We start from the raw sequence: 27,357 nt of genomic DNA, 5'->3' as shown, positions 1-27,357 counted from the left end.
GAGAGCCATAAACTAGCTCAGGCTTAGATAGCCTGAGCTAATTTATTTAGTTATACTATTTAGTTTATTAATTAGTTAATCTATTTAGTTTATTTATACCCTATAAATAAATAAATAATTAATAATAAAATAAAATAGATGCAAGTAAAGCAAAATAAAATAAACTGATAACGAGGCAATTATTGATATAAGGTACATTGAATGATATGTTTATGAGGGCTAGCACCATTCAATGCAATTGGCCTTTGCTAATCAATAATTAGCAAAGGCTATCTGTTTGTTTGTTATCTGCTAGTTTAACTAGCACGGTACTAAGTACTATAGGTTCTTTTTTTTTTTGGTAGTTGTTGGCGCATAGGCTTCTGTGGCCATAATGCACCTCCCAAGGTTTTTACAGTACTTTGATCCAAGCCCGAGGCGGGAATCGAACCCATGACCTTTTGGGTTGCCAGGCAGGCACTTTACCCACCCGGCTAGCCCGGTCGGCATATAGGTTCTAATACCTCTCGTGTTTGGGGTTCACATAAAAAAAATATAAAAATAATAATAAAAAAAAACTAGGTTCAAATGATCTAAAATTATCCAGATTTTAAAAGTTAGCAGCAAACTGGCAAAATACCAACTAGCCCGACAGATAGCTTTGAATCCAATAATACAGAAAATGAGAGCCAACAATAAATTTAATGATATATTTGATAAATACCTGTGAAAAAGTAAAGGCTTATGCTGACATAATGGGAAAGGAAGTAAGAGTAAGGAAAGCAATAGCACCTCAGTTTCTCTCGAATTACTCTAATAGATCTTGAGGTATAAAATTTAGGGACAGAAAGCAAAGAATATAGCTTCTAATAAAGGTAATACCAGGATAGTCAACATTAGGCAAAATTGGATTATGATAAAGAAACAAAGTAATACAAGTTGTAGAATTTTAAAGATAGAAATTTAAAGAAATAATAAAACAATGAAACACCAGTTGTAGTATATTAAAGAAATAATGAAATAAAGAATTACCATTTGTAAGAATATTATAATAAAAATAATTCAACCTTTCTGAAGTAATAATAAAATTCTAAATCAACATACCTAAAAAAGTAAATGAAAAGGAACAAATTAAAACAAAAGGAATAAATGGGATGTAAAGCTTACCACCTTATCCCAGTAGAAACAAGGTCAAAATGAATGAATTTTAGAACATGTTACCTATTATAAAATAAAGAGTAATAGCAATGCCCCCTCAGTTCAGGTAACTGCAAGACAAACTAAACTGAAAATTTTAGAAAATAGTACACTATATTTCTGAACTTTATTAAGATAAAATGCTATGAAATAGTTGGTTCTCGAAATTAAGATGAAAGGTCAACATACAAATTAAAAATGTACAAACTAAAAATGAAATACCTATAAACCAAATTAAAATTGAAACGCCTATAAACTAAAAATTAATTACTGCCCTTAGAACAAATATAGGTACAACTTTTTAAAACAGTGTAAGCTATATGTAACATGCTCTAAGGGAAGTGCCTACTATATACATATGTACAAGTCCTCAAAATGACAAATGTGATATTAGAGAAAACTGTAATAGAGAACTCTGTGAACCAAAAGAAACAAAATATAGTGAACAGTGAGTGCCAATAGAACTGAAATATTTATTTAGTACATACATTAGCTATAACATAACTTGGATTTATTATTGTGCCATTTGTTAACTACAATAATAATAGCTTTGTTAAGATGTTTAGAGATAAACCTAGATGGGAAACCATTCTTAAGCAGCTTAGATCTCAAGCCTCTAAGAGATTCAATAATATTGAATTATTATTGACGTTATTACATTAGCAATCTAAAGCTCTCTGAAATAATTATATTGCTGTGAATTCTTTTTGAAATATTGGAATGCCAGTGCTTTAAGCTAATGGATTCAAAACTAAATTCTTTACATTTATCATTTAGTATATAATTTATTATCTACATCTAGATAATTAGCTACTATGATGCTATATTTATCGGTACATTCTAATTCTAATTCCAGTGGATAGTGTTTGGCTATGTCTATCAGGAAGTTAGGTTCATTTATGACAATCATCAATGTAGCAGTAAAGAATTAAGTTTTTATTTAGGTTTCTTTTAAAATAATGCAAATAAAGGTTAGCAACTATACATGAGCTGCAGGCCCCATTGCTATTCCTATATATTGTTTATATACAATAGTACCATTAAATATGTAGCTATTAAATAAACATAAATTAATGATGCTATCCCAGTAATCCTGGTTACAAGGTAATACACTGGTGTGCAAATCTTAAGGACCAAAATCATTTTTAAAGGTTACAACCACAAAATCTTTATTTAAGGTACTCTTTACTGATGAGAGTAGATTCAGTCTCAGCAGTGATTCTGGACGTCAGTTAATCTGGCAAGAGGTTGGCACATGGTATCACCCCTGCAAACATCACTAAAAGGGATCGATATGGCAGTTGAGGTGTTCTCGTCTGGACGTACACAACTCCAGTTACTGGAAGGCAGTACTGTAACTGGTGCACGCTACTGTACTGAGATAATCCTTCCCCGTGTGCATCTGTTCAGAGGTGCCAGTGGCCCCGAGTTCATGTTTATGGATGATAACGTCACACCCCATCGCACTGCAGCTGTTGATATGCTTTTGGAAAGTGAGGACATTGTTCATATGGATTGGCCTGCCCGTTCCTTCAATCTAAGTCCCATCAAACACATATGGGATGCTCTGGGGAGACACCTAGCGGCACGTCCACACCCAACAGAAAATGTTCACCAGCTGAAGATGGCTCTGACAGAGGAATGGACGATGTTACTGCAAGAACTTATCAACAACATTGTTAAGTATAGACATGTGGTGCAAAGCTTGCATCGACATTAGGGGTGGCCATATCTCCTACTGAGGACCAACTCTTCCTTTTGTTTCATCTTTGGTAGTGATGCATCTGTATTGTGGCAGCCAGTGCTATCTTGCCAATAAAGTCCCCTCTGTACCGTTTTGTTTCCATTGTTGTGTCAGTGTTGTTTCCTTCATCATTTCTGTACCTCACGAGGTTCCTTTGGTATGCTTTTCCCATATCCGGACCACTCCTATGAGAAGCTACAGGTGAAAACCTGACTGGTCCTTAAACTTTGCACACCAGTGTATGTTTTGATACTCTTTATAGTATCTAAAGACAAATTTTAAATTATTATGAGAAATACTGGTAAATAAGTTTTTAAAGTGAAATGTGCTTATGTGATCTATAACTTCGGTGTTATCATTTAAACAATCTAATAGAGGGGTGTTATTCAGAATAATTTCTGATTCTTCTGGATTGAGTGGTGATTCTAGCTTTTTATGAGATATCTTAGCATAGCTGTTTCTACATGATGTTATAAATCTAAAACTTATAGGGGATTTGTGGAATTTGGGTATCCAATGTACATAAGGAAATTTAGTATTAGGGTTACTTAATTTTAACTTTTTGCACATAGCCAGTAATTTCTTAATGATAGTTTTGATATTCAATAGCTCAATTTTGTAAGTTGTGCTATTATTCAGTTCATTTAATAAAGTGGAGGCATAGAATTTTTTACATATAATACTGTAATTGTTGGCTGCTTTATCGATAGTTGTTATTATAAACTTAGACTGCAGATCTATTAACTATTATTTGATTAAGGACAAATCAAATAGCTTGGTAGGTTGTATATTTTTGAGCATGTTGCCTATTTATTTCTCTAAAGCTTCATATGTAAGAGTAATTCACATTTGGAATGCTTCTAATGGTGTTTTGTATTTGTAGACTGGTTTTAAACAAAATTGCATTGTCAGTGCATATTTGTTTTTTAATTAGATTTAAAATAATTTTTGTACATGGTCTAAATTTGAATTCATATGATAACAATTTGCTTAATTCTGGGTGAGGAACAATTCTTAAATTGCCTGTAATAATGTGTTTGTGGTGTTTGTCCACAAATATATGATACTCAGGCAGATGACAAAAGCAATCAGCTTCAAGATCACTATTTAGTAGATTATTAGCCACTTGTTTGTAATTACAAACAGATAGTCCTATTGGTTGTCTGTAACAAAAAAATGTACTGATATGAGTTTGAAACAGGTAGAGTATGTTTAAATTGGTTGATTATTGGTTTCAAATGAATATTGTACATAACTGAATTTTTAAATTTAAAATTGAAGTATTCTATGGTGATTATGGATTTAGTGCCTAATTTAAATTTAAAAATATCATTTAATAAATGATTTAAGTGCTGGTTTTCAAAGTTATATGTAATACTTAATTTTAATAATGCTTTTAGCTTATTAATCTTTAAACCAAACAAATATATTTTATTAAAATATATAATAACACAGCATACATTCAGGGTACTTTGTTATTTTACATATGTCTACACTGAAATCTAACACATGTTTATAAATTATGTGCACAGTCATTTTACTTTTAGAATATAGTCAGTCATTTCTTGTCATACAATCTATTCCAGTGTCAAAACTGAAGTGCCCACAAAAATTTATGCTTACATTTATGTCAACAAATCTTTCTTATCAATAAACATGGTCATATACCTCAGTCAATTATTGTCTTATATCACCTCAGTCAAGTACAGTCAGTCCTCGTATAACACGTGTTTACATTACACGAATTCGATCATACACAATTTATAAATAGGGGAACGATATCTTATATAACACGAACCGAATTCGCTTATGCACAATTCACCTTTGTATTTACAAGAAATGGCAGTCGAACGCAACACGATAGGAATGAAGAGAAGATTCTGAAAATGTATTTATGTTTTTTATATCAGTGAAGGAGAAACACATTTCACCATAATAACGTAAAAACCAACACAATTAGATCAATGCAATTAGATTGAGTTTACTACCAGTTTATAACAGATTCCACTAGCAGAAACGCAACTGAAAATTATTTTTATTGTTTTATGGTAGTAAGCCCTAGAAATGTGCTTTAGTAAAATGTGAGGTGTTAATAGTGTATCTCTGCCTTTACGGTGTTGTTTATTCAGTTGCTACACGCGCGCAGCTTTGTTTATGTGTATCAAGCATGCCTCCTCGTTTTGTAATTGTGCTTTATTCCCTAAAAATGAGTAAAATACTAAAAGGTGTGAAAAGGAAGCGTCCTGGTGATGACACTGCAGATTCAGAGAGAAAAAGAAAAGCAATATCGATAAACAGGCGGACTGGGTCAAAAATTCTTACCCGGGAAAATTTGTAGTGGCCTCATACTATGGCTTATGGCCAAAATCACACCGGGCTCCGGCCCACCGGGGTTTTCCTGGTAAGGCTTATGGCCAGTCTGCCTCTGTCGATAGAGAAAAATATGAAATTGTGAAACACTTTGAGCGAAATGAAAGACCATGTGATATTGCACGTGCTACAGACCTAAATGAGGCAACGCCGGAAATTACAAAGAATGCAGAGAAAATAAAAAACTTGCATAGCAGGAACAACTCAAAGTGTAATTAAAATCCATTAGATTAAGACACAAAGAATTGGAAGAGATGGAACGGCTGTCATCTGTTCGGATCGAAAATCAAACAAAAAAGCAAGTTTGCTTACGATACAAGCAAAAGCATTAGCAATATTTTATTACGTAATAGTTGTTGTTGTTGTTATTTGGTTTTTAGGAGCATTAGCAACTAAGGCCATATTGCTCCGGGTATATGCGGTGGTCATTCCCTGCCCTTTCCGCATCCTCCGTATTTGGTACGTAATAGTTGAAATAAAATACTTACATATTTTATTATGATTATTTATTGTGTTTGGTAATGTTTTGGTTAAAAATGTGTGTTCAATCTTGGGTGGTCGGCACCTAACCCTATTTTTCCCATAGGGCCTGTTGTTTATATTGCACGATTTTGCATTGCACAAGGGTTTCTAGGAACACAACTATCGTGCTATACGAGGACTGACTGTACTGTATTTATTAAGTTTCTCAACTATTAATCAGTGATTAAGGATGCAATACAGAAACATCTTGATAAGAATGAAGTTCTAAAGGGAATATAGCATTGATTTGTGAAGGGAAAGTCTTGCCTGACAAACCTCGTTAATTACTTTGAAGTTATAAAGAATTTACATGCTTTAGTAAACCTTATATTTTGGTTACCTATGAGAAAATGTATTGGGAGCATGCTGGAATTAGAGAACATCCCAAGTGAATTGGCAGTGACTAAGTGTAAGGAGACAGAAGACCTGTTTCTAAAATTAATGAGCATTTATCAAAGTGGACTAATGCAGTGAGCAGAGTCCTTCAGGATTCAGTGTTGGTGCTCTTCTTATTTCTGATTTTCCTCAGTGATAATTCATGACAATTTCTCAACTGATGATAAACTGTATCCTATTTGGAATACTGGTAGTCACAGGCCCATTAGCCTTTAATGGGAATTCTGTAATTCATCCTTTTCTTCATTTGCAGCTAAGTATACCCCAAGAAGAAAGTGAACAATGAGAGCACCAACAGATTTTACTAACCGTTAAACTGTTGCTAGACGACAATTTTTTTTTTCTGCAACATCATGTACTTTTTTTCCTAATGATCAATTTGAATACAGAGACCATTTAAAATTGGCTTTAAGTGAGTGGAGGAGAGCGATACAGCTGAAAATAAAGGAAAACAGTTTAACCCCCTTCTTTTTTTTTTTTTTTTTTTATGTAAACCCCAAACACGAGAGGTATTAGAACCTATAGTACTTAGTGCCGTGCTTTGGTTGGAGGTTGAGAAGATGAAAGAAGATATTTGTTGATATTGGACTTGAAATTCTGTAGAATACATATACGAAGGAAGGTTGTTCCAGAAAATGACAGTTGAATGAATAAACGAGGAAGATGAAAAGTCGGTTCTGTGAGCTTGAAGTTGGACAGTAAATGAATGTTGGCTGGTGGCTGCACATGGTCGGACTGTTTTGAAAGAGAGAGCAGGAATTATAGAAGCCAATTCAGAAGAACAGTGCCCATGGAAATATCTCTAGAAGAGACATGCAGCAGAAACAGTACGTCTATGAGACAGCGAGTGGAGAGACTATGTTACAGATGAATCAAGAAGCCTGAGGGAGATTCTGGGGACACCACCCCAGATGTGGGAACAATATTCCATGGTAGGCCAGATTTGAGATTTGTACAGAGTGAACAGCCGTTTTGAAGAAAAGTAATGCCGAGAGCGAAAGAGAAAACCAAGTTTTTTTAGATGCAGAGGAAGCAATATTTGTAATATGTTTGTGCCAAGAGAGAGAGATTAGAAGTCAGGGTAATCCCCAAAAGAGATATATCATTTTGCCTAGAAATCGGAGTGTCACCAAAGATAAGCATAGGAGCAAAAGGATCCTTTTTGCGAGACATAAGACAAGACTGAGTTTTAGAAGGATTGAAATCAACTAAGTTGTCTTTGCCCCAATGGAGAATTACCCGAAGATCTGCATTTAAGGAATTGGTAGCAGATTTTCGAGAAGTTGAAACTGATTGGGCAGGGCAAGGTTTCTCAAAATGGAAAGTGGAATGCAATGTGCTATCATCGGCAAAACTATGGATAGGATTTCCAGTCAAAAGAAGAAGGTTATTAATATACAAGAGGAAAAGAGTGGGGGAAAGAACTGAACCTTGGGGGACACCAGCATTAGTGGTAAAGTTAGAAGACAGAGAGCCATCTAGCAACACCCTCAGTGAGCAATCAGAGAGAAAACTGGATAACCAATTACAAAAAACAGATGGTAAACCATAAGATGAAAGTTTGTTTAGAAGACCTTTATGCCAAACACGATCGAAAGCCTTTGAGATATCAAGAGCAACTTCTTGTGTTTCACTGAACCTTTCCATTGAATTAGCCCATAAATGGGTAACATAAGCCAGAATATCACCAGTGGATCGACACTGACGGAATCCATACTGGTGATCGTTGATCAGACAGAAGGTTTCTAGGTAGTTTAAGAGTTGGCGGTTAATGGATTTCTCCATTACTTTAGAAAGAGTAGAAGTAATTGCTATGGAACGATAATTGGAAGGGAGAGATTTGTCACCCTTTTTAGGAACTGGCTTAATATGAGCAAATTTCCAAGCAGAAGGAAAAATACCTTTGGAATAAGAAAGTGAAACAAGGCAGCAAAGAATAGGAGTAAGTTCAGAAGCCCAGATTTTGAGAACAAGTGGAGAAATACCATCGGGACCTGGAGCTTTCTTAGCATCGAGATTCGTCAAAATCCTTCTGACATCCTTTTGACGGAAGACCACAGGAGGCATTGAATGGAGCATGCTGGGAATGAAGGGAGATGTTTTACCAAGATCATTAATACATGAGTTGGAAGAAAAATGGGATGCTAGCAGGTCAGCTTTATCCTTGGCTGAAGTGACAACAGAACCATCTGGTTTGGACAGAGGTGGGAGCAGAGATGCGCAAAAGTTATAACAATAGCTTTGGCAAGAGACCAGAATGCTTGGCTACCATTAGGGCAAGAAGCAAGTTTTCTACTCCTAGTCTGTTCAAACTCTAGTTTGGACTGATTAATAATTGCTTTGCTTTACAATTGTTGCGAGCTTTGGTAGGCAGAAAATGAAGCTGAAGAATTAGAAACAAGCCAATTTCTTGAACAGCCTTAGCACATTTATTGGGAAACCAAGGTTTAGATAGAGGATGAGATTTTAAAGAGGAGGGATAAAGGATTCCATTCCTGCAAGAATAATTTCACCGACACGATCTGAGCAAACGTTGACATAAAAGGATCAGTTGACAACAATAAAGTCAACCGATCGAAGGATCGGTTGACTTTATTGTTGGGTGGTAATGCTGCAGGGGATTTTAAATTAAAACCCCTTTTAGTTTACCAGTAAGAGGACCAAAATACAACCCAAAATCGACACATTTTTCATTATTAAATTAAATCAATTAAAATCAATTTAAGTCAATTGAATTCATGATTTTAATTGTAATTTTAAGTTTAATTTTGATACGTAAGTAGTTACCATATAATTATATATGTATGTAATGCAGAATATTTTATATGTACAAATATTTGAATATTAAATATTTTGACCGAAATTTGTGAATCTTTTCACTACCGTTTATTATTGATTATGAAAATATCCTATGGCACCGACCGCAACTCACAAATACATATGTTACCTTATGGGAATGTGGCGCTCACTTAGCGCGGATTCACTTAGCGTTCTGTTTTTCCGGAACGAATTATCAGCATTAAGTGGGGGTCACTTGTATATAAAGCTCTTATCCAGATGCATAAATATGTGAAGTCACCAAATTATAACACCAGAAATCTCTAAGGAAGATCTCAAATTAAAACCAAAAAAAAAACTGTTCAACGCCAGACATAAATATTAGACAACTTCAAATGCACACTGACTTCTGACAACTGTCTCAACCACAGCAACAAACTGGCTAAAATATCAAACAGGGCATCTATTTTATTAACAAAACTGTGAAAATTCTAATAAAAAGCTAAAATATACTCAAAATTGACAAGGCTAACTGAAATGACATAAGGCCTATGACAAGAAAACTTTAACTTATATGTTAAATCTCTAACCACATTTACTACTTCTAAATTAAAAATATGTGAAGTCACATATGTGAATACTCAATATGTTTATTTGACACAAATGAAGGAAATAAAAAAATCAACATGAGAATAGCTTTGGAATACTGGCATGCTCGGTCAATAAAAACACACAAGGAGCCTCCGTAGCCAGGCGGGAAGGAGCAGCAGTACGTAGCACACGCTTCTTGATTAGACCGGGGCTCGAGCCCGTCACCACCAAATACGGAGGATGCGGAAAGGTCAGGGAATGACCACCGCATATCCCCGGAGGAATATGGCCTTAGTTGCTAATGCTCCTAAAAAAAAACCAAAAAAAAAAAAAAAAAAAAAAACAATATTTTTATTTCTATAGTACAGACTTCTCCATCCTATTGGAAAACTTGCCATGTAAGTGTGCTGATGCAATGCAATGGAGCATACTGTGAACACAAAAACTAACTTACACATTTCAGTTTTGCAGTAAAACCAAACAAAAAAACAAATTAGTAAAGCTGATATTATCTGATTTCTTTTTAACTAAACACCCCCGCCCCCATACTCAATGTCAAGACATTAATTAAAGTAGGTACTATCACTCAAGTGATAATTTGGAGTAGTTGCCTAAAAAACTTTCACTACAAAAAACACTGTATGTCAAAATTATCCTTTGTATCAGGTTTTTCCTGACAATATTTTAAGGGCTTAGACACTGTTTATACAGACATATTAGACAGTGTTTCCCTTTGAAAAACTCTGAGGGACATTAGAGGTATCCCTTGTTAGATACAAATTATTTTACATATTTAAATGCAACAAGGCCAGATAATGAAATTATTGAAACTCACCTCAGGACATAAGAGCAACTTTTCTATAATATCCAATATTAATTCCCAAGTTATTATATTCAGATCTGTTTCAGGGTTCTTAACCAATTGTTGCAATGAATGAACAACATCAAGAGCTACTGATGTATGACCATATTCCAATGCCTAGAATAAATATTCAGATTAATTTTTTTTTTAATACAGACCAAAAATGCCATAATTTTGGTTGCATATCTATAATAACAGATATAATAGTAAGTTCTAAATCTATAATAAAAGATGTTTTTACTGTGCTCTTAACATTTGTAACTTGCTACTGATGAAAAGAAAGTAAGTACTTGAAACCATTACTTGGCTTTTACGAGTATTCAGCAACATATCTGCTCTTCTAGACCTATATTAATCTAGCTTTTTTCTATCATCTTATGCTATATTTTTCCCCCCCATATTAAACTCTTTGTTAGTCCAATTCACTGTTAGAAATCAATCACTAACTACTGGATACATTTATTTTTTCTTTGTGTTTTGTAGCTGTATTATGTTTCCTTCACTATTCCTGCTGATAAATAAAATCCTGTTTTTTTAAAACATGTAATGTTCTGTGTCAGTATTACCCATAATACCACTAACAAACATTTTTGTCTGCAATAGCATTTGCATTCATTTTGACAGAACACACATCAAAAATGACAGCCTTCTGCAACGGTACTGATCTCTCAAATTTTGATGCTACCATCACAAGAGTTGCACGACTAATAAGAAAAACTTCTCCAGAAAAGAAGTCTAACATTACTGAAAGAAGTCTAATTAGTAATATGGTGTCACACCCACCTCCCACTCAGGTGGCCATTTAAGTACTTAATGACATCTCATCAGTGGTAGGCTAGATACAAGGGCTTCTGAAATATACAGTTTTTTTCTTCCTGGGAAATTTTACTGATTCCAGGGATCCCGGGAATGGTTGTATAAATTTAGAAAAATCGACTATTTAGGTTTATACAAATTTGTATATTTAAAAATTAAACAATTTACAGGAAACAAAGAAAGACTAAAACATTATATTTCTTTATTTACAACTAAAATGAATTGGCGGCTCCGTAATCAGGTGGGCAGGAGCAGCAGTGCGTAGCACACACTTCTTGATCAGACTGGGGGTTCGAGCCCATGACCACCAAACACGGAGGATGGGGAAAGGTCAGGAAATGACCACCGCATATCCCCGGAGCAATATGGCCTTAGTTGCTAATGCTCCTAAAAACCAAATAACAACAACAACTAAAATAAATTTCTTTTTGAAAAAATAACAAAAAAATTAACCTTCTTTTAAAAAAATTAAATTTCTTTTAAAAAATGAAGCCTTCTCTCTTCTAAAAAATTAACCCTTCTCTCTATTTAAAATTTCTACATTTACAATCAAAAATGAAATTTTTTTCATGCATTTTAATAATAACTCCTTAAAAAACTTAAAGCATCAATACTCCTTTCACTAAGGCTAGTTCTCAACTTTGTGATAAATAAACCAACTGCAGAAAATGCTCTTTCTGATTCAACAGAGGTCGGTGGAATGGTTTTTAGTGAATCAACTAGCAAATGGTGCGGACCTACATTTTTGCCGCTCCTGGAACAGAGAAGTTTTTTCGGATTTATTTTCTGTTTTATTAGCTTAAATTGGCATATTAACTTATTTTCTAGAGTAGCTTTATATTCCTATTTTCGATACTTAGATTAAAGTAACTTAGATAGAGATTTTGTAGGTATTACTTAGTATCGGAAAGGGTATCAAATCCATGTGTTTACCGTCGTAAATTGAAGCCATTGTTACGCGATACAAAATATCTCGAAATAGCTAGCATAAGCTTAATATAGTATAGTACATAATATTGTCAATTAATCAGATAATTAATCTTGTTGAACTTCATTGTCAATTAAATTGTACTTTTAACTATACATATAACGACTTGGGTTACGTAACATAAATAATTAGTAAAAAATAAATAATCAATACTTAACTTGATACGGAAGTTATATAAAGGGATTTCGTAGATAACACTCGATACTGAAACATAAATATAGCATAATAACTGTGTTGGGATATAAGTTTAGGGTTTTAATTTTGTACTGAAATTGAAATTTTATTGAAATCAAATTGAAATCATGACTCAGACCAGAGCAGCAAAGCAAAAGGCTCAAGCTAATGGGAGTGCTGTGGCTCAGGGGAGAATTGAAGGGGGCAGTTGCCCTCTGAATCACAGCCTATTAAAATGCACTACTTGCTTGATGTTTGTGGAGCAGTCAGGTACGGGATATGATACTGCCATGAGGGATGCCTTTGTGTGTGCACGCGATGCAAGGAGTGTAAGGAAATCAGGCGACAACTCAGCGTTGTTATGGGCCTATATGAGAGCTTGAAGGACAGGGTGGATGCCCTCGAAGGATTAAAAGTGAGGGTCCATCAAGCTCTCAGCTGCCCACACCAATGCCAGAGCTTGCACTTGGTCATCAAGCAACACAGCGGCAGCCCCCAAGGCAGAATGCGCTGGTCCCAAAGGTACTAGTAGTTGTTGGTGACTCTATTGTCAGGGAAACGGGAAACATGCTTTGTAAAAAGGATAGGTGGAACAGGACCAGGGTATGTCTGCCAGGGGCAAAGGCTGATGACGTTGTAGAGCGGATATCATCTTTTAAGGGCACAAAAGGTGATATAGTTGTACACGTTGGCACTAATGATATTAAGAGTAGGAGACCGGCGGAATTACTTAACAAGTACAGGTCACTGTTCAAAAAAAGCCATGAATTAGGGTTGAATATGAAAGTGTCTGCAATTCTGCCCAGACACGATAGGAGGGAGTACATGATGACAGCCCTGTCGATCAATTCGGCCCTGGAAAGATTGTGCAAGGCTCAAGGGGAAGAATTTTTTTCAGCCTGGTCTGTACTTGTTAACAGGAGAGACTGCTTCTACAGGGATGGGATACACTTAAATAGAAAGGGTGCAAGAATGTTTGCTGATGCTATCGAGGCAGTGTTAGGTGGGTCAGAAAACTGCTAGATTGGGGGGATACAAGGACTAATAGATTAACAGTAGCCACTGGCAGAGGTGAAAGTGATTCTAGCACTGCTTCTATTGGAATGAGGCGCAGCCTGGAAAATAAGATGCAGGATATTTCAGATGTTTTGTTTGTTTTGTTATTTGGTTTTTAGGAGCATTAGCAACTAAGGCCATATTGTTCCGGGGATATGCGGTGGTCATTCCCTGACCTTTCCGCATCCTCCGTATTTGGTGGTGACGGGCTCGAACCACGGTCTAATCAAGAAACATGTGCTACGCATTGCTGCTCCTTCCCACCTGGCTACGGAGGCGCCTGGATATTTCAGAGACTGCTGGGAATCATTGGGGTTCAAATAAACACATGGGTTGTGTTAGGGTAGCTAAGAAAAAGAACAGGTGCATGTATACTTGCGTGTACACCAATGCTAGGAGTTTAGTAAATAAATTTGATGAATTTGAGGTATTGCTCAAAACATCAAAGGCAGATATTGTGGGGATTTCAGAGACGTCGTGTCACACAGATATAAGGAATGCAGAACTGGAATTTGGGGAGTACAATGTCTTCAGAAAGGATAGGAAGGGAGGAGGAGTTATGCTATTAGTTAAGAAATACATAAAATCCAAGGAAGTGAAGCCCGTCGACATTGCTGGATAGTGCAGTGTCGAGTCAGTTTGGTGTGACATAAGCATTGGGAGATCAAAATTGAGAGTAGGAGTGTGCTATAGGCCTAATGACTCTGATGAGTATAATAAGAAACTGTACAGGGAAATAGAGTGGGCCAGTAAATCAGAGAGTCTTATAATGGGGGATTTTAATTTCCCAGATATTGACTGGAATTTGGGGCTGGTCACTCACACACTAGCAAGGCTTTTGTAGATTTACTGGATGATTGTTTTCTACATCAGCATGTTCGGGAGGCAACTAGAGGGAGTAATACTCTTGATTTGATTATCAGTAGTGATTCTTCATGCATTAAGAATCTGCAGATAAAGGAACCACTAGGTGGCAGTGATCACAGTGTGCTGAAGTGGGATTTACTCAAATAGGTAACTACCATTAGGGGTAAAGGGAAGGGGGGTTATTGCTTTTGTAAAGGCGACTACGATGGACTGAGACAGTATTTAAATTCTATACAGTGGGACCAACTGATGATGTTACCAACAGCAAATGCAAAATGGGAAGCATTAAAAGAACTTATCTTGGAAGCTACTAGGCTTTACATACCAACTAAGAAATATTGTTCAAGGTTTAGGCCTAAATGGATGTCAGATGAACTGATGAGGCATATGGCAGAGAAGAAAAATGCATGGGATACATACAAATTAACACGTGACACAGAAGCCTATGATAGATACAAGTTGATCTGTAACCAAGTTACAAAGGAGGTTAGGCAGGCGAAGGCGGATTACGAGAAATCTTTGGCAAGGGAGGGAAAGAAAAACAGCAAAGAGTTCTTTACTTATGTAAACTCTAGAAGGAAGGGTATGAATCAGATTGGTCGACTTGATATCGATGGGTCAACTGTTGATGATCCTGCTCAGGTAGCTAACAAACTAAATGAATATTTTGCATCGACATTCACACATGAGGAGTTATTCAGCGAGGGGAATGCCAGAGGTGTATTCAACTCTGGCAGTAAGCTAGAGAATCTTGTAATAACTGAGAGTAAAGTGGAGGAGAAATTGTTGAAGATAAATACAAGAAAGGCACCTGGGGTGGATGGGATCTATCCAGTTATATTAAAGGAGGCAGCAAAGGAAGTAAGCAAACCCTTAGCCATAATTATGAGAGCTTCCTTGGACTCAGGGGAAGTACCCATGGACTGGAGATGTGCAAATGTGACCCCAATTCACAAAGGAGGATCAAGGGGGTGACACAAGTAATTACAGACCTTTTAGTTTAACTTCTGTTCCCAGAAAATTAATGGAGGCACTGGTTAAAGAAGCACTGCAGGATCATCTAGACAAGACTTCAGTTATAGCTCAGTCACAGCATGGTTTTGTTAAGGGGAAGTCTTGCCTGACCAATTTGATTGGATACTATGATGCAGTCACAAAAGAACTGGATGCAGGGAATAACTTTGATATTATATACTTGGATCTTAGAAAGGCTTTTGATACTGTTGCACATGGAACACTGCTGCACAAATTGGAGCAGTGTGGCATTGGAGGCAAATTGCTGCTATGGATAAAGGGGTGGTTGAGGGGGAGAAGACAGAGTGGTAATCAATGGACGCTGCTCATCGTGGACTAATGTTATTAGTGGAGTCCCTCAGGGTTCAGTATTGGGTCCATTATTGTTTTCTGTATTTATAAATGATATTGGTGATGGTATATCAAGCTTAATGTCCAAGTTTGCAGACGATACGAAGGTTGGCAGGGTTGTCAAGGACACTACTGACACTATGCTACTGCAACAGGATCTGGAAAGGTTGAGCAGATGGGCTGAGAGGTGGCAAATGAAGTTTAACATTGACAAATGTAAAGTACTACATATGGGAAACAGCAACCCCAGAGCAACGTATCAACTCTGTGATACTACATTGACGGTGGTAGAGAATGAAAGGAACCTGGGGGTGGTTGTGCAGGCAGATATGAAGTTTTCTGAGCAGTGCAGACGGGCTGCAAGTGTAGCTCATGGTGTATTGTCGATGATATATAGGATTTTTTCTAGCAGGGATAAGGAGGTGATTATTCCCTTGTATAAGGCAATGGTCAGGCCACATCTAGAGTACTGTATACAGGTCTGGAGGCCTCATTTCAAGAAGGATGTAGAGATGCTGGAACGAGTACAGAGAAGGGCAACAAGATTAGTGAATGGAACAAAGGGGTGCTCTTACGAAGAAAGGCTTAAGTTTTGCAAATTACAGTGTCTGGAGACTAGGCACCAGCGAGGTGATCTGATAGAGGTGTATAAAGCCTTGAATGGTTTGAGCATGCTCAATGCTGATGGGATTCTTCCTCTTGCTCAGAATAATCACCTGTGAGGGCATAAATTCAAACTGAGGAAGGACAGATGTAGGATAGACGTGAGGAAATTTGCCTTTAGCCAGCGGGTGGTTGGTTGGTGGAACAGACTTCCATCCCTTGTCGTGGAAGTTGATAGCCTAAATAAGTTTAAGGCTCAGCTGGACAATTATTTCAAACGAACAGAGGGGTGAAGTGGAAGTGGTTATTTTATATTTATTTATTTTTTTTTTTTGGCTGATGCTGCATAAGCTTACTTTCTTTCATCAAATGCCTCTACTAATGCTAAAGCTAAATGCATAATGTTGGAAGCTGTTTCCCCAGTTTCCTTGAATAATTGCAATTCTTGCTTCAAAACCAGGCCTAAACACTGTTTGTGATCCTGAGAAAAAGTTGAAGTTGCACAAGTTTTTTCTTAGATTGAATCACTGCTTCTAACTTGTCTCTCAGTGTTGTGGGACTCATGGGTTGCGCAATTTCTTGATTTTCTTCATCGACTGATTGTGAAGAGTTGGAGCTAGATGGAGATTTGCCTTCGTTGAAAAGTCTAATCAATGTCATCTTAGCAAATTCAAATAATGATTCTTTGTTTGGTAATGATGGTAGGCCAGGAGCCACTGCAGAATTCACATAATTTTTCTCAGTATTTAAATACTGAAGCAGGCCGACAAAAGTCATATTCCTTCTTTCATTAATCCGTTTTATAAGAGTTTCTCATCTTCTTGGAAAATTCTGACTTTTGTTGTTGTAACTCATTAATAATGATAGCAAATATTCCTTCAGCAGTTAGCAGACTTGCATCATGGCTGCATAATTTCTCTGCACCAAATTTTACTGGCTGCAGGTTTGAAACAATATCTTGCAGGACATCAATTACCAAATTGGCAGGAATTCGGTAATTAAAAATTTGTTTGGTAATAAAGAATTTGGTATTTTGGTGATGAAAATAGTGACATTTGGTAATAATAAAGTAATATAACAAGTATGAGATTTTAAATCCTACAAAAAGTCAAATTCATGTAAATATTCTTATTCTATTCGTAAAACTGACTAACAATTAGCATTCCTGTTTGTTTACATGTCATAGGATCCGCAATACGTACATAGTTTTGCATGTGATGAGGACTGCAGCTAGCAGAGTGAATTCAATTTAATATATATAAATATATATATATATTTTTTTTTTTTGAGTAATTGGTAATAAAATTGAGAATTTCATAATAATTACAAGCACAAGACTTGGCAACCATGGTGTCAGTTGCCAAGTGTTATTTGAGGATAGATGAGATGCCTGGAATTGCAATAACTCTTTCATAATCCATAATCAATATCTCATAACTCATTATTACATATCATTATATTAAAAAATAAATTTAATGTTCCCAGGAAATTTCCAGGAATTAAAAAAACCAATAAAAATATGCAGGATCCTGGGAAAACAGGATCCCGGATTCTTGGGAAAGAAGGCCTACTAGATACATGGCTATAGAATCTGAGAAACCAGTGATAATTCAAGATAAGAGATACCATAAGGTGTAAAAACATAAGTTTCAAAGTCCTCTTATAGACACACTGTAAACTTACTAACAGGCTTAGAAGTAGACTTGTCTACCTCTAAGCTTCATTAACTGATGCCTTCTATGGGCTAACCTCCATTAATTCATGCTTTTTATGGGCTAACCTTCAAAACCTTTTTGCACACCCTTTAGCATCTCTCATCTTGTGAATTAAATCATCACTGTTGTCACATGCTGTACTGATAAGATGCCAATAAGCACCAAAATGGTAATCCGGCAAGGTGGCACCACATTACTAAAGTAATATTATACTTCTCTTCCTGAGAAGTGTTTCTTATTACAGTGTAACTTGGGACAACTTGTAATCCCAGAGATCAATAGCTTTACATTAGACCTTTGTGTCTTGTTTTTTTTCTGCCTGTTCTATAAAAAAACTGACACAAGTCCTATTACAAACATATTATAAACAAGCTTACAAGCTAACAAGCTTACAGCATATTATCACCTCAGTAACATACATATTGTAATTTTTTTTAAAATTACAACTTTAAAGTCAAGAAATGATTTTTGTATTCAGCATAACATTAATAAAGACATATGATGCAAGAAAGCAAGCTTATATAGCATCAGCCAAATAAACAAAAAAATCTTCCCATTTCACCCAACCATTCACTCCAAATGCTTGTCTAGTTCTGCCTTGAACTTATTTAAGTTGTCGATCTCCATTACAACAGATGGAAGTTTTGTTCCAACCTATCAACCAACCGCTGACTAAATGTAAATTTCTGCAGATCTATTCTACAATTGCCTTTCCTCAATTTGAATTTACATCTCCTCAGGTGAGTAATCTATGCAAGAGGAATAATCCCATCAGCATTAAGCTTGCTCAAACTGTTCAAGGCCTTATTTTATTTTATTTTTTTTTATGAAAACCCCAAACACGAAAGGTATCAAAACCTATAGTACTTAGTACCGTGCATGGGTTGAAGGAGAAGTATGGGGGAGGGGGGGGTTGATGCCGGAAACTTTGCTCTAGAGACTAAACATGGGTTTCACCACTTCAAGCCTCCAATAAGCAAAGTGGTGGTATTTCACCAGTTGATGAAAGTCATCTACCACCTGATAATACACCTCAATCAGATCATCTCACATGTGCTTAGTCTCCAGCCATTGCAATTTGCAGAATTTAAGTCTTTCATGGTAACAACAACCCTTTGTTCAATTCACTAATCTTGTTGCCCTTCTCTGTACTCATTCCAGCAGCTCTACATCCTTCTTAAAATAAGACCTCCAGACCTGTATACAGTAGTCAAGGTGTGGCCTGGCCATTGCCTTATACAAAGGGATAATCACTTCCTCATCCCTGCTAGAAAAATTCCTGTATATCATTGACAAGACACCATGAGCTACTCTTGCAGACTGTCTGCACTGCTCAGAAAACTTCACATCTAACTGCAAAATAACCCCAAGGTCCTTTTTGTTCTCTACCACCATCAGTGTAGTGCCACACAGTTGATACGTTACTCAGGGGTTACTGCTTCCCATATAGAGTACTTTACATTTGTCAATGTTAAACTTCAGTTGCCATCTCTCAGCCCATCTGCTCAACTCATACACTCCAAAACAAAATGACAAATCATTTTTTTAAATTACAGATCCATTCAAATAAATTAAACGCATATAATTCAAATAAATCAAATCCATTCAAATAAATTAAATGCATATAATTCAAATAAATCAAATCCATTCAAATAAATTAAATGCATATAATTCAAATAAATCAAATCCATTCAAATAAATTAAATGCATATAATTCAAATAAATCAAATCTATTCAAATAAATTAAATGAATAACAGTCTTGTAAATATGTAAACTACACAAAGTAAATAGATTCCTCTTATACAAGGCTGGGGGGGGGAGGTCTTTTTCCATAATAAGTGAGTAACTGTTACCATGTCTAAACCTGCTTATATAAGGCGAAATGAATGCTTGTTGCGACAAAACTTCAAATGCTTATACACATTCACATACAAGTTATTTAAGATAACCAAAACTTAAAGACAGTGATCATGGAACTGAAATTTCTAATGATCTCAAATGCAGAAGGCTGAAGTCAATCAGCAACCACTTAAATTCAAATCTTCTGGATGAACAAATCCAGAAAGACAAGTATATAAACAACTTATATTAATGCCTGAACTGAAATGCACAAAAAGAAGCATAATGGAAGCAGTTTATTATTACAAGCAGTTACAGAAAAAATATGGTATATCAAACCCACTGACAAGAGAAATGAAAAGTCATTAAAAAGAGATTTGCTAAGACCTTCCTTGTGAATCAACAATCCCCCAGATTTTTTAAAGGTGTAGTTAGAGATGGGACATGGATGGTTTACTGTGGTCTTATTCTAAATGAGAGTCCCCTGAAAGGAGATAGGCTCTCCAGTGGAGAAAAAAATAAAAATAAAGCTGCTAACCACACCTGGGCATGGTTAGCAACAAAAACAGTTAATGTAATGCACTACACTTTTAACTCTGGAGGAACTAACTTAGCGGAATATGATAACAGTTAACCATGTTTGAATAATATTTCAATGTCCAATGGCAATGAAATATTACTCACACGTTGAAGACCTAGGAGTAATAACATCTGCACATGGATGTAAAGTACACTGCATTGAAGAGCTATGTTCCGATTTTTAAGCATTTCCTAACATTTAAAAGAAACAAGCAAATTGCATTATTCAACCCAGAAGAGAGGAACATGAACAACTTTTCGGCATGAGGGAAGATAACAGACCTTTTGGATTATGCATGAATCAGTGTCACTCACTAGTGATCTATCTTGTCTTTTTTTTTTTTTTTTTTTTTTTTTTTATGAAAACCCCAAACATGAGAGGTATTAGAACCTATAGTACTTGGTACCGTACTTGGGTTGGAGGCTGAGAAGACGAAAGAAGATATTTGTTGACATTAGACTTGAACTTCCGTAGATTGTAATTTTCAGGAAATATGTAGGAAGAAAAGTTGTTCCAAAAACAACAGTTGAATGAACAAACAAGGAAGATGAAAAGTTGGTTCTGTAAGTTTGAAATTGGACAGTAAACGGATGTTGGCTGGTGGCAGCATGTGTTTGGACTGTTTTGAAAGAGAGAGCAGGAATTACAGAAGCCAATTCAGAAGAACAGTGCCGATGAAAGTATCTGTAGAAAAGGCATGCAGCAAAAACGGTATGTCTATGAGACAGAGAGTGGAGAGACTCTGTTGTAGATGAGTCATTAATTAACCTAACTGCCCTCTTCTGAATGGAATCAAGAAGTTGACAGAGGTTTTGGGGGTACCACCCCAGATGTGGGAACAATATTCCATGGTAGGGTAGATTTGCGATTTGTACAGAGTGAACAGCTGTTTGGAAGAAAAGTAACGCCAAGAGTGAGAAAACCAAGTTTTTCAGATGCAGAGGAAGCAATATTTGTAATGTGCTTGTGCTAAGAGACATTAGAAGTCAGGGTAATCCCCAAAAGAGATATATCAACTTGCCTAGAAATTGGAGTGTCATCAAAGGTAACCATAGGAGCAGAAGAATCCTTTTTGCAAGATATAAGACAAGACTGAGCTTTAGAAGGATTGAAATCAACTAAGTTGTCTTTGCCCCACTGGAGAATTACCTGGAGATCGGCATTTAAGGAATTGGTAGCAGATATTCGAGAAGTTGAAGCTGATTGGGCAGGGCAAGGTTTCTCAAAATGGAAAGTGGAATGCAATGTGCTATCGTCAGCAAAACTATGAATAGAATTTCCAGTCAATGGAAGAAGGTCATTAATAAACAAGAGGAAAAGAGTGGGGGAAAGAACTGAAGTTGGGGGACACCAGCATTAGTGGAGAAGTTAGAAGACAGAGAGCCATCTACCATCACCCTCAGCGAGTGATCAGAAAGAAAACTGGATAACCAATTACAAAAAACAGTTGGCAAACCATAAGAATGGAAGCTCGTTTAGTAGACCTTTATGCCAAACACGAACAAAAGCCTTTGAGATGTCAAGAGCAACTGCTTGTGTTTCACCAAACTTTTCCATTGAATTTGTCCATAAATGGGTAACATAAGCCAGAATATCACCAGTGTATCGACACTGACGGAATCCATTCTGGCGATCGTTGATCAGACAGAAGGTTTCTAGGTAGTTTAAGAGTTGGCAGTTAATTGATTTCTCCATTACTTTAGAAAGAGTAGAAGTAATTGCAATGGGACGATAATTGGATGGGTGAGATTTGTCACCCTTTTTAGCAACCGGCTGGATATGAGCAAATTTCCAAGCAGAAGGAAAAACACCTTTGGCATAAGAAAGTGAAAAAAGGTGGCAAAGAACAGGAGTAAGTTCAGGAGCACAGGTTTTGAGAACAAGTGAAGAAATACCCTCAGGACATGGAGCTTTCTTAGCATCAAGATTCGTCAAAATCCTACTGATATCCTTTTGACGGAAGACCACAGGAGGCATTGAATGGAGTGTGTTGTGAATGGTGGGAGGTGTTTTACCAAGATTATTAATACAAGAGTTGGAATGAAAATGGGATGCTAGCAGGTCAGTTTTATTCTTGGCTGAAGTGACAACAGAACCATCTGGTTTTGACAGAGGTGGGAGCAAAGATGGGCAAAAGTTGCAGCCAATAGTTTTGGCAAAAGACCAGAATATTCGGCTACCATTAGGGCAAGAAGCAAGTTTTCTACACACAGCCTATTCAATATCTAGTTTGGACTGATTAATAACTGCTTTACAATTGTTGCGAGCTTTGGTGTAGGCAGAAAATGAAACAAGAATTGGAAACAAGCCAATTACAATATGCAACGTTCTTCTCTTGAACAGCCTTAGCACATTTATTGGAAAACCAAGGTTTAGATAAAGGACGAGATTTTAAAGTGGAGTGTGGAATAAAGGATTCCATTCCTACAAGAATAATTTCACTGACACGATCTGAGCAAATGTTGACATCAGAAGTTTCGAAGCAGTAATTTAACCAAGGAAAAGAAGAAAAAGAAATTTTGCAGGTCATCCCATTTTGCATTCTTGTAATGCCAAACAACACGAGATTGGGAATAGCCATGAGATAAAGGCTCCATTGGAGAAGAGACAATTGCCAAGTTGTGATCTGAGGTGCCTAAAGGACCACTCACTTCAACTGTGTACTTAGAAGGGTTGTTTGTGAGAAAAAGATCAAGTGTGTTGGCTGTATAATTAGGATTGTCCGGTATTCTTGTAGGTAAATGAACAATCTGTGCAAGGTCATTAGTAATTGCAAAAGCCTCAGCATCTCGACCAGCTGAGTCAGTGTTACTAGAAAACAGAAGCCAGCTGGAGTTGTGAACATTAAAATCACCAAGGAAAATTACCTCACTGTTAGGAAAGTTGGACTGGAGAAAGTCAAGTTGTAAAAAGAGGAAGCCAAAGAGCTCCACGTGACATGATTAGTGGAGTTGGGAGAATGGTAGAGACAACAGATAAATTTGACACAATGAAGTAGAGAGATTTTAAGCCAGAGAAAATTGAAGAGAGGAGATTCCAAGTTACCAATCTCTGACGGGGAACATCGGAATGGACATACGCACAACTACCACCTTTGAGGCAAAAGGAATCATACAGCAAATAATTTGGGCAACTGAGATTTGGTAACTCTGAAAAGTGCTCATAGGGCTTTTCTTACTGCTTCTAACCTCTTCTCTTACACTTATAAAAGGTTGCCACTGTTCTTCCAGTCTAGTTACACATTTAAACAAAGACAGTCAATATGTAGACACATTCTTCAAAATCTTTTATTTCAGTTTTATACATGAGTTGAAATTGTTTAAATCTATCTTTCCTTTTAGTACAGTCAGTTCTGGTATAACACGCATTTTCGCTACGCGAATTTGTTCCAACGCAACTGATATTTTAGGGAACACTGTTAGTATAACATGATTTTTGCACTGGCTCATGCGTGATTTCGTCTGCAAGTAACACTAGGTGAATGTAAAACCTGGCACCAAGCTGAATGCAGCGACGTGAGAAGCAATACACACAAGTTTACAAAGTTTTAAAAAATGTTAAAATGTTGATTCAAATGCCTGAGAGCTATATTTCCCATTACTGTAGTTGTATTTGTAGGAGACACACTGTTGTCATTGGCTGTATTCACAAGATAACGCGTGATGTTGTAGGCCGACTCAAGTTTTCAGGAGCTCACATTTTTCTGTTCAAACAGAAATTTCATGAGGCATGAGCAGAGGAGCACATTTCTGGAGGTCACTACCATAAAACAATAAAAACAATTTGTTCCCGGTTTATTGGGCTTTTCATTTAGTACAATCTAATTATAAACGGGTAGTAAACTCGATCTTACTAAATTTGTGATAATACCGATAGCTGGAATTCTGTGGGTTTTTGCATTATTATGGTGAAATGTGTTTCTCCTTCCAATTGAAGATTGATGAAATCTTCAATCATATAAAAAACATATATTTTCAGAATCTTCTCTTCATTCCTATTTTTTAAGCTTCATAAATTTGTCTCACTTGTGCAATTTGTGCGTCCCGTGTTCGTCATTATTGATTGTTTTTTTTTTTTTTTTTTTTTTTTTACTGTTTTAAATTTTGCAATCCAAAAAAAGAATGTTAGTGAACAGAAATAACAATCAAACAAACTTGAAACCTGTGTAGCAATTTTATTTGGTTTCTAACTTTTTTAGTGTTTTACACATTTAAACAATGACTGAACATTTTTTTTTTTTTTTTTGTTTTTTGAGTACTCTGTCCCATATCCCTATTATTCCCATAAGACCTGTTGTTTTTAATGTGTGAAATACTATAATGCAGAGATTTTTAGGAACACATGTACCATGTTATAGCACAACTGACTGTACTTCATTCTAGACAGTAGTAAATTTCCACTAAATATTCATCCACTTTCACAGGAAGGCATGCAGTCCCCTTTTCAGCACACAATTAATAAGATGCTAAGGAGACGGCTTATTACCACCAAATACTTAATCTCCTCTTTTAATACCCTTTGTTTTTCAGTTTTTTAGGACTACCATAACAGGTGCATTATTAACACTGAGTGCCGGATGGTTTTTTAAAGGAATCCCACATGCTTTCATGTTGTTCAGAAAATTCACAACGTTGTGAGCTGCCTTCTGTCTGCCACCGAGAGCAAGCTATTTTTGATCTGATGATTATTTTTTTTTAGATAGGTCACCATAATGGGACATAGCTTGGAATCATTTTGATTGCTGTCATCTATAGCAATCAAAAATGGCACACTATTCATTGCTACCTCTTCTCGCCCTATCTGTGCAAGTTCACTAATAATGCTTACCATTTCTGTTCTTCCAAAACCATAATTTTTTTGCTATTTCACCATTGGGAAACATATTGCTGAACAATGCACTAGCATGATTAGCACAATTCAAAGGAAGCTTATGTTTTGTGATAATGAATGTAAATAAACATTTGGTATGTACAAGAGTATAATTATCACTGTGATCTCACCACAAATTATCATTTATAGTTCTTGTAATCTATTGGCACATGTTTTTTTTTTTTTTCCCCTATCAGACCTTTCTTATCAATACTTCAATTTTCAGCATTAATTCAAAGTAACATACATCTGTTCTGAAGTATTAGAAGAACATCTCACCATAAGAAAGGCTGGAAGAACAGCAGAAGGTTTATGCCGTAGTGTGGGAACGTGTTCAGAACTCCACAGTGACATCCACAAGAAGTGTACAGCTCCCTTCAGAAGTATGTTATCAGCTACGTTTCTCCTAATTTAGAAAGAATGCTTTCATTAAGATGGTTACTGAAAAACTAAAAGAAAAAGTCATGGTTATTTCTGCATAAGGTAAAGAAACTTGCCATAATACAATAATCCCTCCCCAACCTCCGGTTTGCCAACTGCATATTTAATATTATTCAGTTTTATATTTGTATATCAAAATTTTACATTCTGAATTTCTTTTTTTCCATACAATTCAATCCAGTCTCTTTAAACGAAAAAAATGAAAATTATTGGTCTCAACTCCTGTAAATCATGGGCAGAAGGAACTAGTGGGTAGTGTGCACATGGAAGGAATTTGCTTACAGCCTACTCCACTCTTATCACTTAAGTTCAATTTAGAGTTAAAATATGATATATTGAGAGTGACTGTCACTGAACTCAATGGAGTGTTTCCTAATCTCACTGGGAACTTCAAGGTTGTGGCACACCAATGGCAACAGGAATTCCTCTCTGTGATGCACTTTTCAGTACCATATATATACAGAGCTGTTGCCTTTCTGCAGATTTTCATGTTTATGACTAATATTTGCATATCTCCCAAATATATTTTGGATGTAAGTCCAAAATATGTCCAATATATATATATATATATGCAAAATATGAGATTTTGTGTGTATGTATTTATTGTTCCATCACCTTTTTGTTATTTTTTGACGTTGTATTGTCAACCTTATTTTATGCTGTGTAAATGGAAAATGAAGTTTGTGTTTTTTTTTTTTTTTTTCATATTTTACTGCCATATTTATTACCCCCCCCCTCTAATCCTCTATTGTTTATGGGATCTTAATCTTAACAATTATAGTTCTGTCATACAGTACTTTTCAGGAATATACCTCCCTGCCTACAGTTGGCAATGAACTACTGTATGCAGTGCCTATGCAAATCAAGTGCAACAGATAACAGCACATATTACCCAAAAGGTATTTAAAAGCAGAGGTTTATTTAACCTAACTATTTTACATCATATCCCCTTTGGAGTACTCCCCCCCCCCCCTTTTTTTTTGTTATTTTTATTTTTTTGGTTTTTAGGAGCATTAGCAACTAAGGCCATATTGCTCCGGGGATATGCAGTGGTCATTCTCCGACCTTTCCGCATCCTCCGTATTTGGTGGGCATGGGCTCGAACCCCGGTCTACATCAAGAAGCGTGTGCTACGCACTGCTGCTCCTGCCCACCTGGCTACGGAGGCACCGAGTACTCCCCTATGGACTATGATAATTGAAAGCATATCAGAAATTCTTTTTTTTATAATACTTATTAACTCCTGAAAATTTTGCTGAATCTTCAAGACATCACTACGAGGAGGTATCAAAAAGTTTTTCCCCTGACTTTCTTCTGTGTATTCTATGAACATTATGTTTTATTGACTGTATTGCTTTTTTATCTACTATGCCAGAAGTTTCATTGCTCTAATTCTTGAGTTTCTTTTGTTACAGAGCTAAATGTGTGACATAGTGTCCTCATGATAAAGTTCAATATTGATCCATTATCAAATTCCTGTTTTTGCAAGACAAACCACCAAGGACTATCCATGAAAAGATGTCTACAGTGTATGGGGATATCTGTCCATCCTATGACAATGTAAAACATTGATTGAGACAGTTCCAGTGCAGCTGGGAGAGCAC

At 36.2% G+C, this 27,357-nt stretch overlaps 1 protein-coding gene across 2 annotated transcripts in view; it reads right to left on the bottom strand.

Moving 5' to 3' along the window:
* The window catches only part of gig (TSC complex subunit tuberin), a 613,633-nt gene that overhangs the window by 432,995 nt on the left and 153,281 nt on the right, over positions 1-27,357 (bottom strand). For both annotated transcript variants that reach the window (XM_090372592.1, XM_090372593.1), the window contains exons 11-12: positions 25,592-25,718; positions 10,413-10,556 (exon numbers count right to left, since the gene is read on the bottom strand). In XM_090372592.1, coding sequence (XP_090228718.1) covers positions 10,413-10,556; positions 25,592-25,718 — 271 coding nt within the window. The remainder of the gene's footprint in view (positions 1-10,412; positions 10,557-25,591; positions 25,719-27,357) is intronic.

The sequence above is a fragment of the Mastigoproctus giganteus genome, chromosome 4, assembly GCF_048544385.1.
Source record: "Mastigoproctus giganteus isolate SK-2022 chromosome 4, ASM4854438v1, whole genome shotgun sequence".
NCBI lineage: Eukaryota > Metazoa > Arthropoda > Arachnida > Uropygi > Thelyphonidae > Mastigoproctus > Mastigoproctus giganteus.
Note: the sequence above shows the minus strand (reverse complement) of the source record. Positions and strands in the feature narration are given on the sequence as shown.